Genomic DNA, 18,698 nt, shown 5'->3' on the forward strand with positions numbered 1-18,698 from the left:
TGAAAAATACCTGAAGTTTTTCATTTAAACAAAAGTGTTTAATTAACATCTTGTCCATATTCACAAACAATGCATGTGTCACAATATGAATTCACACTTGTTCATTATTTACAAACCTGTATTTATGACAACCTCAAGAAACACTTGCTTGGATGTGACGTTAGCACCTCTAGAGCAGTCTGGGGTTAATGCCTTGCTCAATAGCAGGATGTTAAAGCAGGGAAGGGTGATATTTAACACCCAGATTATAGTGGTCTTTAACACAGCAGGGCAAGAACATGGGGGTTAGTTTTCCAGAGATTTGTTTAATTGCTAGTAATTGTAATTCGTAGTCGTATGAAACCTTGCTGCTTGTTGTTCCCTCACTTTTCACAAGACCCGAGTTCGTGATGCTACAACATTCAGGCTGCTGTTTTTAGCCTTGAAGCACAGAGAGGAAAAATACACCACATCTTGTTCTTACTTAGTACTAAATATAACCTGCATACAGTTTGTTTTATGTACATGTTCACACAGTGAACCAATTCAGTGTAACAAAGGTGTACAGCGAAATCCTATTTACACAAACTAAATCAGTAATAAGCATATTGATTAGGAGCAACTAACACTGTCACAGGGTTTTTGTTTATGTGAAGCAGACACAACAACACATAGATGGCATGAAGACATTTCATTTAGAAATGAACCTGCAGCAGAAGACACGCTGTATATCCGGACTGTCAGCTGTCAAACTTACGGAATTGAAGTGTTAAGTAATTATATTATGCATTAATAGGAGCTCCTGATTATTACCTGAGGACACCATTTACAGAGAAACTACAGAGAACTAATTAACATTTATCCAGTTGTCCTGGTTTTACAGTATTTTTCTGTACCTGAGCTCTAACTGAAGATGTATAGTGTATTACAAAACTTTTGAGTTTTATAATATGCTACTCTAACATTTTTCTTTTCTTAGTTTTCTATAACATTGCATGAAAATTGTCCATAAATCTTAAGACCATCACGGCAAAAGTTGATGCAAACAACATAAAATTTAAAAAGTACTGCTGCTGTTGAAAGGTTTTGACACTGAAATCCAGTTTTGTGCAACATTCTGTATAGTTTCTGTTGCAAAATAAAAGAACACGTGTAAATTGGTGTGGCTCAGATTAAGGCCAGAGCTGCTTCTGTTTCTAGCTGCACCAACCCACAACACTATAGTATAAAAAAAGTGCAGTCAAAATAAAAGGTGCATTCCCTGTAATACCCTGGCAGTACATGGAAGTGACAATGTAGAGTTCCGTTTGTCCCTCCTGCAGTCCTGCACATCACTGGTACAAACACGTAGCACCCTCAGTCAATATGAACTGTCTCTGTTCCTCGGGACTGCCTGGAGCCTCTTGGTGGAGACAGTGGACAAAGGTGAGTCTCCCCAGGTCTGGTTGAAGGTGGCACTGTCAGACATCAGACTTTTGGTGGAGGAACTGGCCTCAGAGCCTGCAGGACAAAATTATATTAAAAAGAATATATGTTTGAACGACTAAACAAAGTACAACTGAAGTTCAGAGCGAGTTCAATCTTTCTCTCTGTCTGATTCATCCTCAGTTCTCTTTCACTCTCCCAGCCTCTTCTAATCAGCTGACTGTTTGAGATCATGGTGAAATCTGAATGGATTACCGTAAACACTAATCAGCCAATCACGTCAGTGCTATCAAACTAACCTCTGTGGGGGAATCACGGGATAACTAGACCTAGTTTAATACTTGTATCCTTTAAGTAGGTTTATACTATGAAATTAAATGTTTATTTGGAGGGGGGGTAGAAAGTTTACAGATTTACCTTGTTACAGCCTCCATATATATATTTGTCAACTGGGCTCCGTGACTTACACATTCAGTTTTACCAGCTGTCCTTCCTGAATATAGCAGCTGTAACTGTGTTTCTTTTAGTTTAGATAATGTGTTTGCTCCTCCCGGTATTTTTTAATGTAATACTTTGATCCTCAAACTCCTTCACAGGAGGAGGAGGCTCCACTGTCAGTACACTTGTCCATGTCTGTGATTGCTCATATGGAGTAAACCGGCGCTTTTATTCACATGCACTCAGAACTTGATCTCGGAAAGATATCCAGGGTGTGATAGTGAACTTGCTTCTCAGTACAGACCACAGGTCCAGTCTATTCATCTCCTCTCATTCAGATCCTCAACATTTTCTCAATCCCATCAACCACCACCAGTGGCTGGCCCTCAAGGGTTTTTCCTATATTATGTAGCCACACTCCTTTTCAACTTTGATCACGAGGGTCTTCACCTTTCATTGTGGCAATACATTTTATTCATTATTTCAAATTTAATCTCTACAGTCGCTGTAGATTAATATCAGTGTAGTTTGTATTTTCTGTCACTATAACTAATTCAGACTCTGCTTTCCTAATCCACCAGTTTTTGTGTATAAATTGAAATCAACATTTTCAGGAATCTCTGCTGGTGCCACTTTGATCCCCTTTTATTTAACATTGTGGTGTTCTAACACATATGACCTATGACCTATAACCTGTGTGGCTGAGTTACCTGACGTGCAGCCATGTAGTTCTGACCCGGTGGTTTAGGTCTGTTCCCTGCTGGAGGTGGAGGAGGAGGTGGAGCTTTCGGCTTCACCCTTACAACCTGAAAGTTGTTTGGACATGAAATGAACAGTTGGTTATTATAGGACTGGAATAAAAATATCAAGACAAAAGAATTCATATGTTGATATCAGTAACAGGTTGTGGTTTTAAACTCTTTATGAGCAGCGATGGACACTTTGTAAACTGTAAAGCCCTTTACAAATCTGAGGAAGATCAACTATGTGTTATATCTCCTTACTTGCACAATGATGTCACTATATACTGGACTTTTTTGCAATAATCATTGAAATTGTTTTATTGACTAGCCCTATTTGTTATAGCCCAACTCATTACCTGTGGCACTTGACCAGGAGCTGGCCTTTCGTTGACACGCTGAATGGACATGCCCACTGCTGGCTGCTTTCTCTGGGTCTTTGCTCTGTCATAGAAACAAAGATTTCATCTGCTGGCTCTCGGCATTCACAAAAGTGGAAAGAAACAGCCTCACTGAGACCTGCGACAGAGTGAGCATCACTTACGTTGGCAAAATGGGTCTTTGCCGTTTTTTCCAGATGAACCCAGTCACACCGAGGATGATACCGAGAACAATCAGTATAATTGTCACTGATATGGCAACAATTGCTCCTGCAATACAAACCAATACAATTCAATTTTGTTTGAATGCATCAGTGGATGATTCAAATCCTACATTCATTGTGGGAAGGTGCACATATTGTAGGTACCAGTAGAAAGAGAAGAGAACTCTTCATCTTTTGAGTTGCAGGAAGGAGGCATCCACCCAGGCAAACACTGACACTCACTCCTGTGGTTGCACACCTGAAGAGCCGCAAGGACACGTGAATATCACCCAATATAATATAATACCGTGCAGCAGGTTTAAAGAGAAGATAAGATAAGCTTCAGGCCGTTACAGCAGCAGATAGTCAAAAAAAGAGAACACATGAAAATAGAACAAAATAGGCAATAGAATCGAAAATATAAAAATTAAATTAAATTAAAATGCAGAGAATATGTATATAATATAAACCTTTCACTGCAGATGAAAATAAGTGCAGTGGCATAGTATGATTTCATGAAAATGTAAATGTATATGTAAAAGATATTGAAAAAAACTTAAACATATATGTATATACACATGCGTATGTAGATTTATATAAGTATATAGGCACGTATGGTATTCAAATTGAATATGAGTTTAAAGATTGTATGTGTGTGTTTATATTTATATATATGTCAATTACAAAAAAAGTATACATTATGATATGAATATAAAAATGGTATGTTGGTATATGTCAAAATAAAGGGGAGGATTTCATAATGAGAGGCATATATATGGAATAATACATTATAAAACAGGAATTATTCAGAGGACACTAATGTGCAAAAAGTCATTTTTTACAAAAACAGTGCAAGTGATGGTGAGTGGTTTATATTATATTGTGAATGGGGTTAAAGAGTGTGAAATAAAAACTAAACTGAACAGTGCTGGTTTGATACACTTACAGCGTGGCCTGGGCATTTTGCAGAACAGTTTGTGTTTCTGTAAGCTGTGACCACATCCACACACTGATTCTGGCTGCACACCTTGAAAAACAGAAACAAGACACTCGCTGTTAGTTATCTGGCTCCTCAGACGTTGGTTACTGTGATACACACTGTGGACTTAGCACTGAAACCTTTGAACAAGTGGATTTACGTTAATTTCTTGATTGACTGTGATGCAGCGGTCAGAAAAACCTGCTAACTAAACAATAGGAAGTATCTAGTTGGTCCGTCCTGAATGTCCCTGCTGACCACACTGACGATGACCTGATTCTGATTGTAATTCTATTATATTTTACTGAACCTCCCTTCTTATGCCCTCTGCCAAATTATTCTTATTAATTTGATACATTTATAAAACACACACACACACACACACAGCAGAGCCTGGTACCTTTCCATCCCCACATTTTGTCCCAGTGTCGACCTGGCCGTAGTCTTTAGTGTAGTCGTCATAGAAAGTTGCCTTGCAATCCCCGATCCTTACCATGCGGCCATAGTTTGGGTTTTCGTTACCATCGTGACAGAAGAGCTTCCCACACAACTTGTCTCTGCACAGAAAAGAGAGTCAACATATGTTCAGATTCACTTCAAAGCCAATGATCCAATGTAAAGACATCTTGAATTGTGATGCAAATGCTTTATTTTGAAAGTTCTGTGCATGAAACAAGAAAACAGAGAAACTGTCAGACTGTGTGTTTGGCTGAGACTTACTCTTCCTGACAGGGGATGTACTGATCCTTTGAGAGACGTTTGCAGAAGCCGTAGTAGATTCCTCTGGTGTTGTGGTTGTAGCAGCTCTCTCTAGCCTCTCTAGCACCTGATGTATGTAATGTAAGGAAGCATGTAAGATAGTAGCATTAATAATCTATTTAAATGTGACAGCAGTGCAGCATTCACATGGGGAAAGAACACTCACCTGATCCGTAAAACTTGACACACTGGTTTGGCCTCTGCGGACAGTGGCCGTTGAAGCAGTATCCCAGGTCTCCATCACACGGGATGCCGTTCACAGCGAACACATCCTCTGGGCACTCGTTGCTCCTGCCATCACAGTACTCTGCCAGATCACAATCATCCTGCTTCCTGCGGCACTCCCTGGAGCGAGGCAGGATCTGTGGATCACAAAAAATATACCTGAAAAGTTGTTTTGAGCAAAGTTTTAAAAATGGTTTGATTTTCATTCCCTATTTAAGAGAAAGAAACAGAACCAGAAAAAAACAGACCCATTGTCTGACAATATAAAAAAAAGACATGTTGACATTGTCTTTTTAGTTGCTATGGTGACCTTGTTACAGACACTAGCCTTTTTTCCTGTAGACATCCAGCGCATACAGAGTAAAATTAGTTAATGTACAAGGACTAATAAAATTCAACTAAACACAATAAAAGTCTCCAATTACAGAAATTACAATAATACTATATAAAATAATATGAAAAAAACAAAATAGAAACTAATAATAATTTGAGAAGGTTATTTATTTATTCTCAGGTCAAATACTTCTTTTAAATCCCTTCTTAAAACCCCTTTACTGCGAGGTCATCTTTTTTTAATTTACTAATTGTCCCTCTACTATCTTTATGTGAAGTTTGTTTGTGACATAGTTTTCAACCACCTCAGTGTGGATGTCACATCGCTTTATTTATTTGTCTTGTATTTGCCTTCTGCTCTGCTGTCAAAGCACTTTGTAAACTCTGTTTTAAACATGCTATATAAATAAAGTTTATTATTATAATATTTATAATATCTCATATTCCCACAAGAGGGCTGTGACAGACCAAAGGACATACTGTCAGAAGAAGGAAAAAGCCATTGCCACAAGTACAACAGCACATCTTGCTTCTTACTCACCTTACAGTTCTCGCAGCATTCACCGTCAGAACACTGTGAGCCGTCCTTCAGAGCACAGGTGGTAGCATTGCAACATGGGTTGGTACACTCCTATAAAGACAACACAGAGGTGATTGTCTTGTTAAAACAACCCTCGTGCCTCATGGTGGCTTCATTTAGTCATCTGTGTTTGTAAGGTTGGGCTCTCTGGCACTGACAACACATCTACAGTAGGTGAGACTGGGTAGACACGAAAGTGACAGAGAAATATTTCTTATTTTAAATACCTAGGATATATGATCCTACATTACTGTTTGCTCAATAAAGTTCCCTTATTACTGTTTGTGTTTGTGCACCATAATATATGTGGGTCATTATAAAAAAGATATACGTTGGGGGTTGCGGTGCAGTTCGGTATAATTAAAATGTTTTTAAAAGCTGTGGCCAGCGGCAACCAAACATCTCCTGAATACCAGCGGAGGCCATAGACATGTCTGAACACAGGACACAGCTCAGCAAAGAATTTACTTCACAATGAAAATTAGCACTTGTTTTACTAAACTGTTGTCAGTTTAATTCTACCTTATTGTCAATAAGTGTTTGGTGCCAAATACTATTCATAGCAGAATAATTAAATTGCACATTGCTGCTTAAGATGTAAGCATGATGATATATACAGTATATACTGTATACACACACACACACACACACACACACACACACACACACACACACACACACACACACACACACACACACACACACACACACACACACTGTCTCTCCTTCAATGTGTTAGTGCATGTCAGGCAACTTTATTCCCAGAAATTAGTCAAGATTAGACAACACGATGTTGTGTCAGACATTGAGGTCGATACTCCGCTGTCAGTGCTTGTTCTTTACCTCCACTGTGCCACAGTCGCACTGCTCTCCTTTCTCCCTGAAGCCGTTCCCACAGACGGCAGGAGCCACCACAGTCATGTAGTCCGGTTTGTCTAGCAGACAGCTGGGGCTGCGGCTTATCAGGTACCTTTCATAGTTGTTGCCACTGCAGCTGCTGAAAGTGCGAGGAACGTTCCAGCTGAGGAGGAATGGCAGATAAACTCTGTTTAATACAGTCTCTGCTTCATGTATCTTTTCATCTGATCGTCAACCCTCTTCATCCAATCCAGAAAATGTTGTTATTGGATGCAACCTTTTCTAGAGGGGTTTTTTTCACCAAACATTTTGACTATAAGAGATGAAAAGTTCAGTTGATGGGACAGGAGTCAGGATGCATAACACAAGGGCCCTGATATCCAGCAGAACTATTAGTAGTAGTATTTATTTTCACACCTGGACTTTTCCTACTGAGAGATGTAAGATGTGATGCTCTGCTTAAGCATTGCACTCACGGTGGACAGTAAAAAAATCAAAATTGCTGCAGCACAACATTTTTTTTTTCTTGTCAAATCATGGTTTCCTCTTTACCCATAATGCCACCACACTGCTGACAGTTGCGGATGGAGATGTGGCCTCGAGCCGTGGGCCTCAAGCAGAGACGATGTCATTACATGCTTGTGAAACCTAAAGGTCTCTGTCTGTGTCTGATCTGCCTTAATCTGACACCTTCAAATTATTATTCTTACCTGAGGGCTGCAGCCATGATGCAGCTGTCTCCAGCACAGGAGCAGGCACTGGAGTCGTCATGGTCCATGCCCAGGTTGTGGCCCATCTCATGAGCCAGTGTAGCTCCCACTGCAATGGCCCGGTCATTGTGATCCTGACAGGCAACAGAACACCAGTTGTAAGAGAGGATCTCTTAAAATGTTGATTTTATCAGTAATTTACATCTGTTTAAATCAAGACTACACAAAGGTCAGACAGCTATCACATGATAAATGATCTGTTTCCTCAGCCAACTTTGTTGAACTGACTTCATGACCACATGATGTTGAGGCTTGTTGGGTTTAGAGTTCCTCTGTTCCCACAGCAGTCTAGACTTGTGCTCGACCACAGTGGAAGAGTTTCATGTGAGCGTGTGAAAAAAGCTGACAATTAATGAGTCCTTCAACCAACCAGTAAATGGACAGGTGACCATATAACCTCCTTGTTGGAGGTAAGATGCAGTTATTCCATATTCATACCAATGCTAATAATAGGAAACCTAGTTGGAAAAATGATTGGCTGTGTCATTCCAAAGAATTACAAGACTGGAGCCATGCTCTGTGAGGTAGGACCTGCTAACATACAGTATTGGAGTGTGTATCTGTGTGAATATTTGAGAGGAACTAACAATCAATATTTCATATAGATTCATATAGAAGAAAATAACAATCACAGGCAACAGAAGTTTTCTTAAACTGTGCTAACCAGAGATGACCCTGATATTCTCAGAGAGGCCACACCCATATTACCTTGTTTCTATCTACATTAACAAAAGTTATATAACTAGCCCTATAACTAATAACTGTGATCAGGGAGTAAGCAAGTCATGTGTAATTGTTATTTTCTCAGTAACGAGGACAACACTGACCAAAGTTTTGGACGAAGTTGTTTTTATTTTGTACTTGATGATGGTGCTAGTTAGACTCTACAACTCATCTACCTCTGTCAGAGCCACCATCACAGAACTGCACTAACATACCTGTCACCTTTGCACCATGTACCCTGCACTACACTACGTGTGTTAATTTAAACCACTTTAATATTACAGACCATTTTATAGAATAATATTGTCTTTTGCACATCCAGTCCACGTATTCTTACACTGCCAGTATATTGTATAGTCACTTACTTATATTTATACCCTACTATATATTATATATCATATCATATTATATCATACTCTGTATATTCTCTGTATATACACATATTTATACATGTGTACATGTTATTATTATATTATTATTATCACTACTACTACTACTATTATTATTAATATATATACTATTGCTGCCATTATTACTATATACTGCTATTATATTGGTATAATTACTGTCTATATAAATATATATTATGTTATATTGTATACTATATATATATATATATATATAAATATATACTGTACTAATATTCTTATATACTGTCTAACAATAACATTACCATCATATCATCATTACTATTATCATCATATTACCTGCACTACTTGTCTGCCTATTCATCTTGTGTTTCTGTTTTTGTTCTTTTTTTACCTCAATGTTTTGTTTTGTTCTATTGCATTGTGTTTTGTTGTGTTCCGATACACAAGCTGCTATGACAACTTAATTTCCCTCCGGGGATGAATAAAGTACTCTATCTATCTATCTATCTTACCATCATGCTGAGAAACATGAGCTTCTTCACTGAGTGTATGACATAGATAATACCATCGAAATAACAGAATATAACTTCCAGTCTCACCTGAACAACCCCAACAGAGTGACCAGAGCAAAGAGTCCCGATGAAAGCCAGTCCCACTGTTGATCCTTCAAAGTCAATGCCACTGAAACACAAGAGGAGAAACACTATTAATGGTGACATATCAATATCAACACAGTTCTTCCATCCATCTAGTTCTTCATTAACACTCTCAATGTAGATTTGAACAATCTTCTCTATTCACAGGAAATCTAGCCGAAGCAGTTTTATTTGGTTTCTCATATAATTAATTTTATCTTGATTTCAACAACTTTTCCAGGTTTTTTGTAACAGGACGGTGTCTCAAGTTAACATGAACTAAACTGGCGCTATAAAGAGTCACGTTAGTTCAGCATATTGAGACATCTGAACTTGAAAATAACGGGCAAGATTTGTGTCATCGTATCTAGTGTGAAAGTCTGATATGCACGTTGAAGGAAATTACACAAGCATCATGTGGAAACTTCAGTACACTGAGATCTGATCTGGATTAACCACAAAACAAATCGTGTCAGCTGCAGTTGGTTTCAGGGGGAAAACAAGAACCTGTTTCACAAAGTCTAATGTTGAGAAAGAGATCACTGCATTTATTTCAAAGTATATATTTTTTAACTTAGTTAGATGTGAAAGGGGGACAGAGCCACCCCAGAGATCGCTGCGTTTTATTCCCTTTGCTGACTCAGCTAATTTTGAGTTGTGACTCTATATCAGTAGGAGAACAACAGTTTAAAACAACATCTTTCTTCATACTACCCAGCTTTTCCCACATTTGAGAATATTTGGTCTCTACAGGCTGTTCAGACCTGATGAGATGTGCGTTGTCATGCTTCTTCCTCTTGACCAGCTCAGAGTTCCTCCACCTCATGAAAGCGTCCAGGTTGGCCCCGGCTGGGTGGGTCACGCTCATCAAGTCACTGTTGGACCAGACCTCGAGTCCCACCAGAGCAATGAAGGTCCTCATGGGCTTATAGGCCTGCAAACACCAGCAGGAGATCACCACAGAGACAACAGGAGAAAGGGAACAGCTCCACTGTTCATTCCATGCTGAAGCTTATAGGGTTATTATCACAGCTGAATATGGCTTATATTTGCAAGGTCCCTAAGGCCTCTGAACACACCAAGGGAAATAAAATTGATACTATCTCGAGACGAGATAAGAAAAAAGCAGTCAAACTCAAATTGTTGAAGAGCTTTCATTGGACATGAGTCATCTCTGCCTTCAATTTTGACCACAAACAGCAATTCAAGCACCAACTCACCATGTTGACGAAGTTGACAATTTCAAATATCCTCTTTCTCAGCGCTGTCATATCTCTCTTCATCTTCACATACTGAAACGTCATGTCATTATGTTAGAGCAAGGTCACGTCTCCTGTTTGTCAGCAGTTGATTCATTTTGAATTACCGGCATGATAAACGATCATCAATGACTCATTGACTCAAAAAGTTCAACAAACTAGCCAGAAAACTATAAATACAATTACGCTTATTGTAAATTTCCATTGACTTAATGAATGGTAAATGGTTGTACACTTTGGCAGATGGGAAGACTGGGGATTGAACTTCCAACCTTCTGGTTGGAGGATGACCGCTCTACCCCTCAGCCACAGCCACCCCTAAATGAATATTTTAAAATCTCTGTGTGTACTTTGTATCTTACCGCACGGTTATCAGCAACAAGGAAGAGCTCAAGGTATTTCTGTTGCTGGACAATCGATATACCCTGGAGGGGAAAGGAATATATTTTAGTTAATATTAGTTAATGTTGGACTGCAGTGTTGTGAAAGTAATGTTTTTTTACCGCTGCTCTGGAGCGGCTGCGGCTTGTTGGGGGTTCAAAGTCGTCATTCCAGCTGGTGTTGGTGACACCACACACTGCAGGAGGGTAGTTCGCCTCCGTGAACGTCGTCACCTCGTGATCACCCTCATCGTCTCCTGACAGGGGCTCGATCAGGTACTTCTGGGCAGATGTTCTGAAGTAACCCCTAAAAAAAGATCACACCAGTTCTTTTAGTTCTATGGTCAACTGCATCGAGGTAAAAACAATCCAATGGTTAAGTCACACCTCATTCAGTGGAACAAAAAGGTGATATTTTTTCTTTCCTTTTCATTCCTTTCTTTTAAAGCTATGTGATAATCGTACTGCAGATATGAAACATTAAATATAAAGTTTTATTTTTATGTTTATTCGTGTTCGTAGATGGTCAGTGACGTGAGCTGGCATATCGAACATTGATGTACCTGTTTTTCGACCTGTTTTGCAACATGTAATGTTATGACAAGCTGCCACCTTTGTTTTAGTGGCACAGCTCTTTCTCACGGAAAGAATACCTCATAAAGAAGAGAAATAAAAAAACAAAGAAAGTACCCTATTTTTCTGGCTGATCCTTTACAAAATGCCTCTTTGTGGTATGTTGAGCAATAGGCTTGAATATTACACAAGGCTAACTAGCTAACTTCAAATGTCAGCTCCATTTTAAAGTGTCTTTAACTAATATTTTGTATACAATTTTGTATACAATTTTGCATTTTGGCTTTTAGCATCTTTCAGCTTACTGTTTTGTTTTTGTGCCGCACAGCTGTTGTTCCTATCAACCTCCTGACATTCTTTCAGCAACAAGCTGCGTTTAAAGCAGACAGATCTATTCCTCAGGAGTCGGTAGAGAGCCAAACAGAGCTAAAAGTACTTTTATCTGCCGGGTGGATGAAATCACATGTCAGCACTGCCTTGATAAGTAGTTAACTTACTGTTTGCTGTCAAGTTTAAACCCAAAAGCTGATAATATCATTAATATCGTTGTGTGTTAGAACATGTTTCTGCCATTAAAAGCACCAAAAAATCAATTAACAAAGGTTTCAGTTCAAATTAAACTAAACAATGTGGAACATCATTAACTTATTCTTTAGTACAAGCTGAAACTTTGGCTTCATTCTTTGAGGTTTAATCCAACCAATAATGTAATAATGTGGTAAAATATCTCCATTCATTTTGTTTGTAATGTGAATAAGGTGTTATTATGGGATGCTTTTATGTCAGTGGCATGGTTTTGAGTTTATGATGACACTTAAAACTAAAGCTGAATGTTGGGCTCACCTGAGTCCATCACAAGTGCTCAGGCTAACAGATGACTTGCTGTCATTCACAATCCTCCCATGATAGTAGCAGTGATCCTGGGAAACGAGAACGATCACATGACAATATTCCAATAAACCTTTAAAGCATTTGCAAGACATCACAATTGTCTGTACAAAGTAGGTCACATTATGAGTGTTGAAGTGAAACTTGCCTACGAATGCAAATACTTACAATGTCATCGGGGCTTGTGGTGACTTGAGTCCCATCCTCTTGATAATAAGTCTCAGTGTAATCATTGGTGAGTAATTCGCTTAGGATGAACAAATGTAAAAATGAATGGACATCATGCCATGCTGTGCCACATCCGTGTTTGTATTCTTACACAGATATGATTTTCTCTACAGATATGATAACCTTAATCTCTGACACCTGGAAACACACAGCAAATTTATTTGGTGGAAGTAAAACCAGGAAGTTGCACAGAAGCATTGCTTAAAACATTGACATTTTCAACACGAGATTACATATTTCTCATGTCCTTTGTCCCTGACACTTTAAACAGTCGTGCCTGTGCAAAAACTTACTCATTTTTCTCTAGTTGCATTTCAATATGTTTTCCTCCCACCGTCATTCCATACTTTATTGCCTGTGGTCTGAGGTACTGTGGAAAAATAAATGTAAAATTGTGCTTTCAGGAAGTTTTCAATTTCCCCTCACCAACATCACAATCTGACAGAACATCACACAAATGTATCACAGAAAACAAAATAATGTTCCGTACCTCTGCTTGTCTTTTTCTGACAGTGTGAAGTCTGATGGGGCGAACCACCTCATAGTCCTTCACCTCCTCAAACCCATGGCTTCCATGGCTTTCTATTAAGATAAAACACACATTATACGACTTTGTAATATAGGTAAGAATTTGCTAATTTAATGGGGTGTACGATGAAGAGTTAGAGTTTCTCTGGTCTAACAGTTAACCGACTGCTTCCTATCACTGTTCAGGGGAAGAAGCATCTTGGTTATTTGCAGTCATGGTTAATAGAAGTTTCATGTGCTATTGAGGTTAGCGAAAGATAGATGAGATAAGAAGAAACCATCAGCGACCATGTAGGAAACAGAAAAAAAACAGTGGTCTCCTTCACATCATGTGAATCCAACCACAACTACCTCCCTTGACACCTCTTTTTGCACTATTTTGTATAGTTTTAACGTGTTTTTTTCATTTTTATTGTTATATTTTATTTCTTTTTTTACTAAATCCACCTTTCAGTGGTAGCTGCTGTAATTTCGCCATGCTTCATTGTGTAATGACATTAAAGGCATTCTATTCTATTCTATGTTAACCCAACCATTAACACAGGCTTCCTCTATGTGAGGTTGAAATGATAGCTCACTTTCAGTAGAGGTATTTGAATATGTATCTTGCCAATCTAGATAACACAGAAAGTGTTTTGTCCATGCCGTTACCAGTAGACACTTCATTTATATCTGGCTTTAAATACTGCTATGAAAGGAATAGTTGGACATTTTGGATGATTGAGAGATATATGTAAACATCGTTCTGCCCTGTACAGAGAAGGTTGTAGTGGATAACTCTATGGTATCAGACCACCTGATCCCACATCTGGTTGATCTGCCTTTTTAAATCAGAATACATACTGCCAAGTGGTTTGTTTACAGTGTTTCTGATTTTCATCTAGATTTTCCTTATTTTGTGATTTGTTTATGTTATAAGAAAACCAGGTTCCAAAAGTAGCACCCCACCATACTTATCAAATGTGTTAAAATCCTGGAGGAAATACTGTACAGACAACACACAGACACTGGAAACAGGGCAACAGGTAGCTAGACTCAGTTTGAAGTTTATAAGAAAATCCACCCATCCGCATTTCTGACCATGATGAACATGTTGTATCTTGTTTGTCAGTACCTGCTCATGTCTTGTTTGTAATTCCTACTAACAAAGCATATACAACAAATGAGATTGGAAAACAACAACAAAGCATGTTTCGTAAAAATGTTGAGCTATTCCTTTGACATTTTGAATTTGAGAAAATAGAAAAGTAAGATGGAGTAAAATAAGCAAATAACTAAAGGTTTCTCTCTATTAGGCTACATGTGCATACTGGATGACCACACGTTCTAAAGCTGAGAGGCTCACCCAGTCCGTGGCCTGTGCTTGCTCATTGTGGGAACTGTTGGGTTTCTCTATGTTAATATTGTTTTAAGGTCTTGACCTTTAAATGTAAAGTGCCTTGAGATAATGTAAATTATGAATTGGCGCTATATAAATAAAATTGAATTGAATTGAATTGAACTAGTTCAGGCAGCCAACTCCAGCTGCACTGCTCCAATCATGTGTCATACATCACGAGACATACCTCACTCTCCACATCCTCTATAATACACACCCACCTTATCAGGTAGTCTATTTAAGCAGAGGAAATTTGCCATCACTCCCTTTGCTTGTCCCGCTGCTGCGTCAGTATTGCTGCCAGTTGCTTCAGCCCCGACACCACCCCAGCATCCATCGGTAGTTTCCGACAGGGGGGTTACTAGTATTTGCTCATCACTCCCATCATATCTATGTAATCATATCGGGGGGAGTGATTAAGTCAGAGCCTAGATGCCAAACACCAACATGTTCTACTGTTGCAATAAACATTGCAGCAGATTAGAGATCACTTGAGGTCAGATTAGTTTAACGTTGTTCCCTGCATGTCGCCTGCTGTTTCAATGAACCTGTGCTGAAAGTCAGATTAAGTTGATTTCATTCAAATAGAACCAAATCAAAGAGGAACTTACCTCACAGCACTTTTCATATAGAGCAGGTCTGGACCCTATTCTTACAATAGTAGTAATAATAATTAAGGGATTTTCCTGCTTAACCCATCCATCTGTCACTTTCACACTCTCAGGTTTCTTTCTAAAATCTCTGTTTCTCTATTGCTATCCTGCCACCATGCATAGACCAGATGACAGATCTGTACTGTTGAAGATATTGATATTCATATGAGGTCAGAGCAACCAGTCTATAGGTCTATACATGGTGCTCTACACGGTTTGATTTGTCAGCAGCCTGAAGGGAATACCTGCAGACACTATCCACAAACCAAATATAAGGATATAAAGCACAGAGCTGGAACTCACAGACAAGACCACACTCTTAATGTGGAAAACCCAATTTAATCATGTTATGTGCAAGATGCTTTTAAATGTAACAGTAACAACATACTTATATTTTCTTGGATTAGATAAAGATCATTATTAGATTACCTGAAAACATGCAGAAGAAGTGAAAGCTGGTGGATTTATTTAAGATTACATAACATGATAATATATTATATTTATACATATATATATATTATTTTTATACCTTTCACCTAAATCACCTAAAACTAAATCCATGCCCCTCTGACCAGGCTGTCTTTGCTAAGCAAGACCTTATATTTGTAACCTTTCATTCTTCTGTCTTATATTTGTCTGTTAATGAGTCAAACTGTCCCTCAGACAAAATAACGACTTCTCTTTTTGTGTTGTCTGCAGATTTCATAATACGTCTAACTAGATACACATCTAACTGAAACATCACTTTCTGCAGCATCGACTGTGCTGTAGTTTTCCAGATAAGGTTCTTGACATCCTGTACCTTTAGACCGGATATCGTCGCATCGCAATGAAGGCATGGCCTAATCGAAGCTTGTACTTTCCAGTTTATGAAGGCAGCTTGAAAGGAAATGACTATGTCCTTCTGAGTCACGGTTACCAGGTGCACAGTGGCACCTGAGAGGGTGGTGGCAACACATGCATTATGATAACATTTCATATATACACACACATACACACACACACACACACACACACACACACACACACACTCTCACACGCTGGGGCTGAGTATCTTACACAAACAAAGTTATTATCACTAAAGGATAACAGCAGACTGTATGAGTGTAGAGAAGGGAAACACAGCCAAGCAGAAACAAATAGTATTTCATAAAAAGGTTGAAAGCAGCATGTGTAATGTTGAAAAGAACAATCCTATGCATTTAATCTGCGAGACATATACGCTGTGAGCAGTTCTGTGATGAACAACACATCTGATTTGCTATACAGGAACAGAAACACCAGTTAAAAACCTTTGAGCGAGGATAACCCCAGGCTTTAGTTATTAATTAGCCAATGAGCTGAGTAGAGGGAACAGTATCCAGTGACTTACCTGAGGGCTCGAGCGAGGCATTTAAGAGGAGGATCCACAATAGGAGAGTTGGTGTCATTGTCCGAGTGCAGACAGTCACTGTAACAGAGCGGATCGGTGCTGTGATCAGGCTTTATGCTGCCTACCTGCATGCAGCGTTTCTGTTGACACGCCTTTGCCAGCCCTCCTGCAGCTGTCACTGCTACTTCCTCATTGACAACAACTTCAAAACCACACTCACAACCAGCCTGAGCAGGCCCCTGCTACTTTTGAGGAATGCAGGAAGAATACTTGTGAGGCTACATTGTTTTGTCTTACAGTCTTTCGGCATTTTCAACAGTCATCTAGAGAAAGACATAGATTTGGATTGGATTTTCTGACTCTCTTACCTTTGTGCTGGATGAAACTTCAGCCACTTTTTTGACTCATTGTGAGTTGTGGCTGACTGACTCACTGTCTGACTGTTAAGCCATATGGTAATTTCCACGTGCATCACCTTGTCACACTGTCGTCACTGCATCATAAAGTTTCACAATTTTTTACCAAATATAGAAACCAAAAAATGTAGCTCCATCCGCAGCACTTGTAACACTCCTTCCCTTCCCGTCTGTCCCTCACCCACTGAACACATGCTTAGAGTCACAGCTGAGACAAAGTGTCCGAAGACAATAAGGCCAATGTGCACGCTCCCTCTGCAGTGGACAGGGACAATTCAGGACACGGGGTCAGTGTGTGTGGTTCAGGAGGTGGAGCATGGTGGAGTTAAAGTAACACAGTTTCTTATCATTACTAAAGGAGAACATAGATTCTCCTCACAATCAGTTTTGTGTCTTGGTGGCACTTCCAGTGTTAAAGCCACTGACACACAGGGAATACAAAGAAAATAGCAACACACACAGGATCGCAACAGCTTCTGAGGGAAAAGACACAATCGGTGAACACTCATCTCTGGTTACTATGTTAAAGATCTGCTTCTCTGCCTGGTGAAGAAGCGGCAGCACCCTTAGAAACACGTGAAATCATTCGTGTGCGGTAGAAATCTGTTGATTTCAGTTAAATCCTGCTGAAAAACGTACGTCTGTGCAGATGTTTGATGCTCATTCATTTCACGATGTTCCGTTCACATGAGGCCATGACCTGACGGAACAATTGCCTCACTGTGAGTGTGGTGACCCTCTGCTCCTGAGCCATGAAAACACAACCTCTGGTTTTCTGGTTTCAGACTGAACCTCAGACTGATATTATTTCTACACATTTTAAAACAACGCTCACATGCACATAAAAGAGGTGTTAGTTATTTTAATAATACTATTATTACTATAATTGCAGGTGGCTCAGGCTCGAGATGTAGAGAGAGTCATCTACTAACCAGGAGGCAGTGGAGGGAATACTAAAACATGAAGTGAAAGTAAAAATAAATAGATAGAAATAGAGTGTATCTTATTCCCTACCTACCAGCTCTGATTGGATCAGTGACCAAGACCAATTCCCCTCTTGATATTAATTCATTTTCAAAATATATAAAAACAATGTGAACATATAAGGTTATATTGCTGCGGCAGTGCTGTATGATTGTGTGTATGAGGAGCTTTGAATGGTTGATATCACTGGAAAAGCTCCATATAAATACAGTACATTAACCATTTACCATTCATTCACATGTTCATAAGTCATTGACTGGGGAATAGAACTGCAGGACATTATCAGAGCTTACTTTCCACTTCAAATGCTGTAGAACGCTCAATCAAACTCGGATATTTGGTGGAACAAAACGACTGAAACACAGCGTTTCCAAAAACATAATCAGAAGCTGAGAGGAGAAATCTATTTATTTTGTATATCATGTGGCTCTACCCAAATCACAACATACATTATCTGAAGGCATTTAACATGTTAATGTCAAGACCAAAATAGAGAAACCCAACCATTCCCACAATGAGTTAAGACTTTGGCAACTGTGGGGAAAAGAAAACTTCCTCATTTACTGGAAAAAAACCTACCACAGATTCAAACTCTCTCAGAGAGAAAGAGAGAGAGAGGGAGAGAGAGAGAGACATTTTTG

At 39.1% G+C, this 18,698-nt stretch overlaps 1 protein-coding gene across 2 annotated transcripts; it reads right to left on the reverse strand.

The window, feature by feature from the left end:
* Positions 1 to 16: 16 nt before the first annotated feature.
* On the reverse strand, positions 17 to 17,142 carry adam28 (ADAM metallopeptidase domain 28). 2 transcript variants are annotated; one of them, XM_069524305.1, is made up of 23 exons: positions 17,026 to 17,142; positions 16,658 to 16,735; positions 13,217 to 13,308; positions 13,020 to 13,096; positions 12,667 to 12,745; positions 12,454 to 12,530; positions 11,161 to 11,344; positions 11,020 to 11,082; positions 10,619 to 10,690; positions 10,163 to 10,332; positions 9,363 to 9,444; positions 7,610 to 7,743; positions 6,885 to 7,062; positions 6,003 to 6,092; positions 5,070 to 5,265; positions 4,865 to 4,970; positions 4,545 to 4,701; positions 4,112 to 4,192; positions 3,331 to 3,424; positions 3,127 to 3,232; positions 2,942 to 3,026; positions 2,553 to 2,648; positions 17 to 1,479 (listed from the first exon to the last, which is right to left on the reverse strand). In XM_069524305.1, exons 2-23 carry the CDS (start codon positions 16,713 to 16,715, stop codon positions 1,447 to 1,449), a joined length of 2,310 nt encoding a protein of 769 aa, XP_069380406.1. In that variant the 5' UTR covers positions 16,716 to 16,735; positions 17,026 to 17,142; the 3' UTR covers positions 17 to 1,446. The 2 variants fall into 2 exon arrangements, with proteins under 2 accessions (XP_069380406.1, XP_069380405.1); XM_069524304.1 differs by having other exon boundaries at positions 16,658 to 16,899; positions 17,026 to 17,074.
* Positions 17,143 to 18,698: the final 1,556 nt, after the last annotated feature.

This window comes from Paralichthys olivaceus, chromosome 4, assembly GCF_024713975.1.
Source record: "Paralichthys olivaceus isolate ysfri-2021 chromosome 4, ASM2471397v2, whole genome shotgun sequence".
In the NCBI taxonomy this organism is placed as follows: Eukaryota; Metazoa; Chordata; class Actinopteri; order Pleuronectiformes; family Paralichthyidae; genus Paralichthys; species Paralichthys olivaceus.

Excerpts from the sequence above, each read along its gene's own strand:
- adam28 (XM_069524305.1), bottom strand. The coding sequence starts at position 16,715 with ATGACACCAACTCTCCTATTGTGGATCCTCCTCTTAAATGCCTCGCTC. Across the intron at positions 11,083-11,160 it reads GCAGCCGCTCCAGAGCAGCG|GGTATATCGATTGTCCAGCA; the intron begins GTAAAAAAACAT and ends TTTCCCCTCCAG. Across the intron at positions 6,093-6,884 it reads GCGACTGTGGCACAGTGGAG|GAGTGTACCAACCCATGTTG; the intron begins GTAAAGAACAAG and ends TTGTCTTTATAG.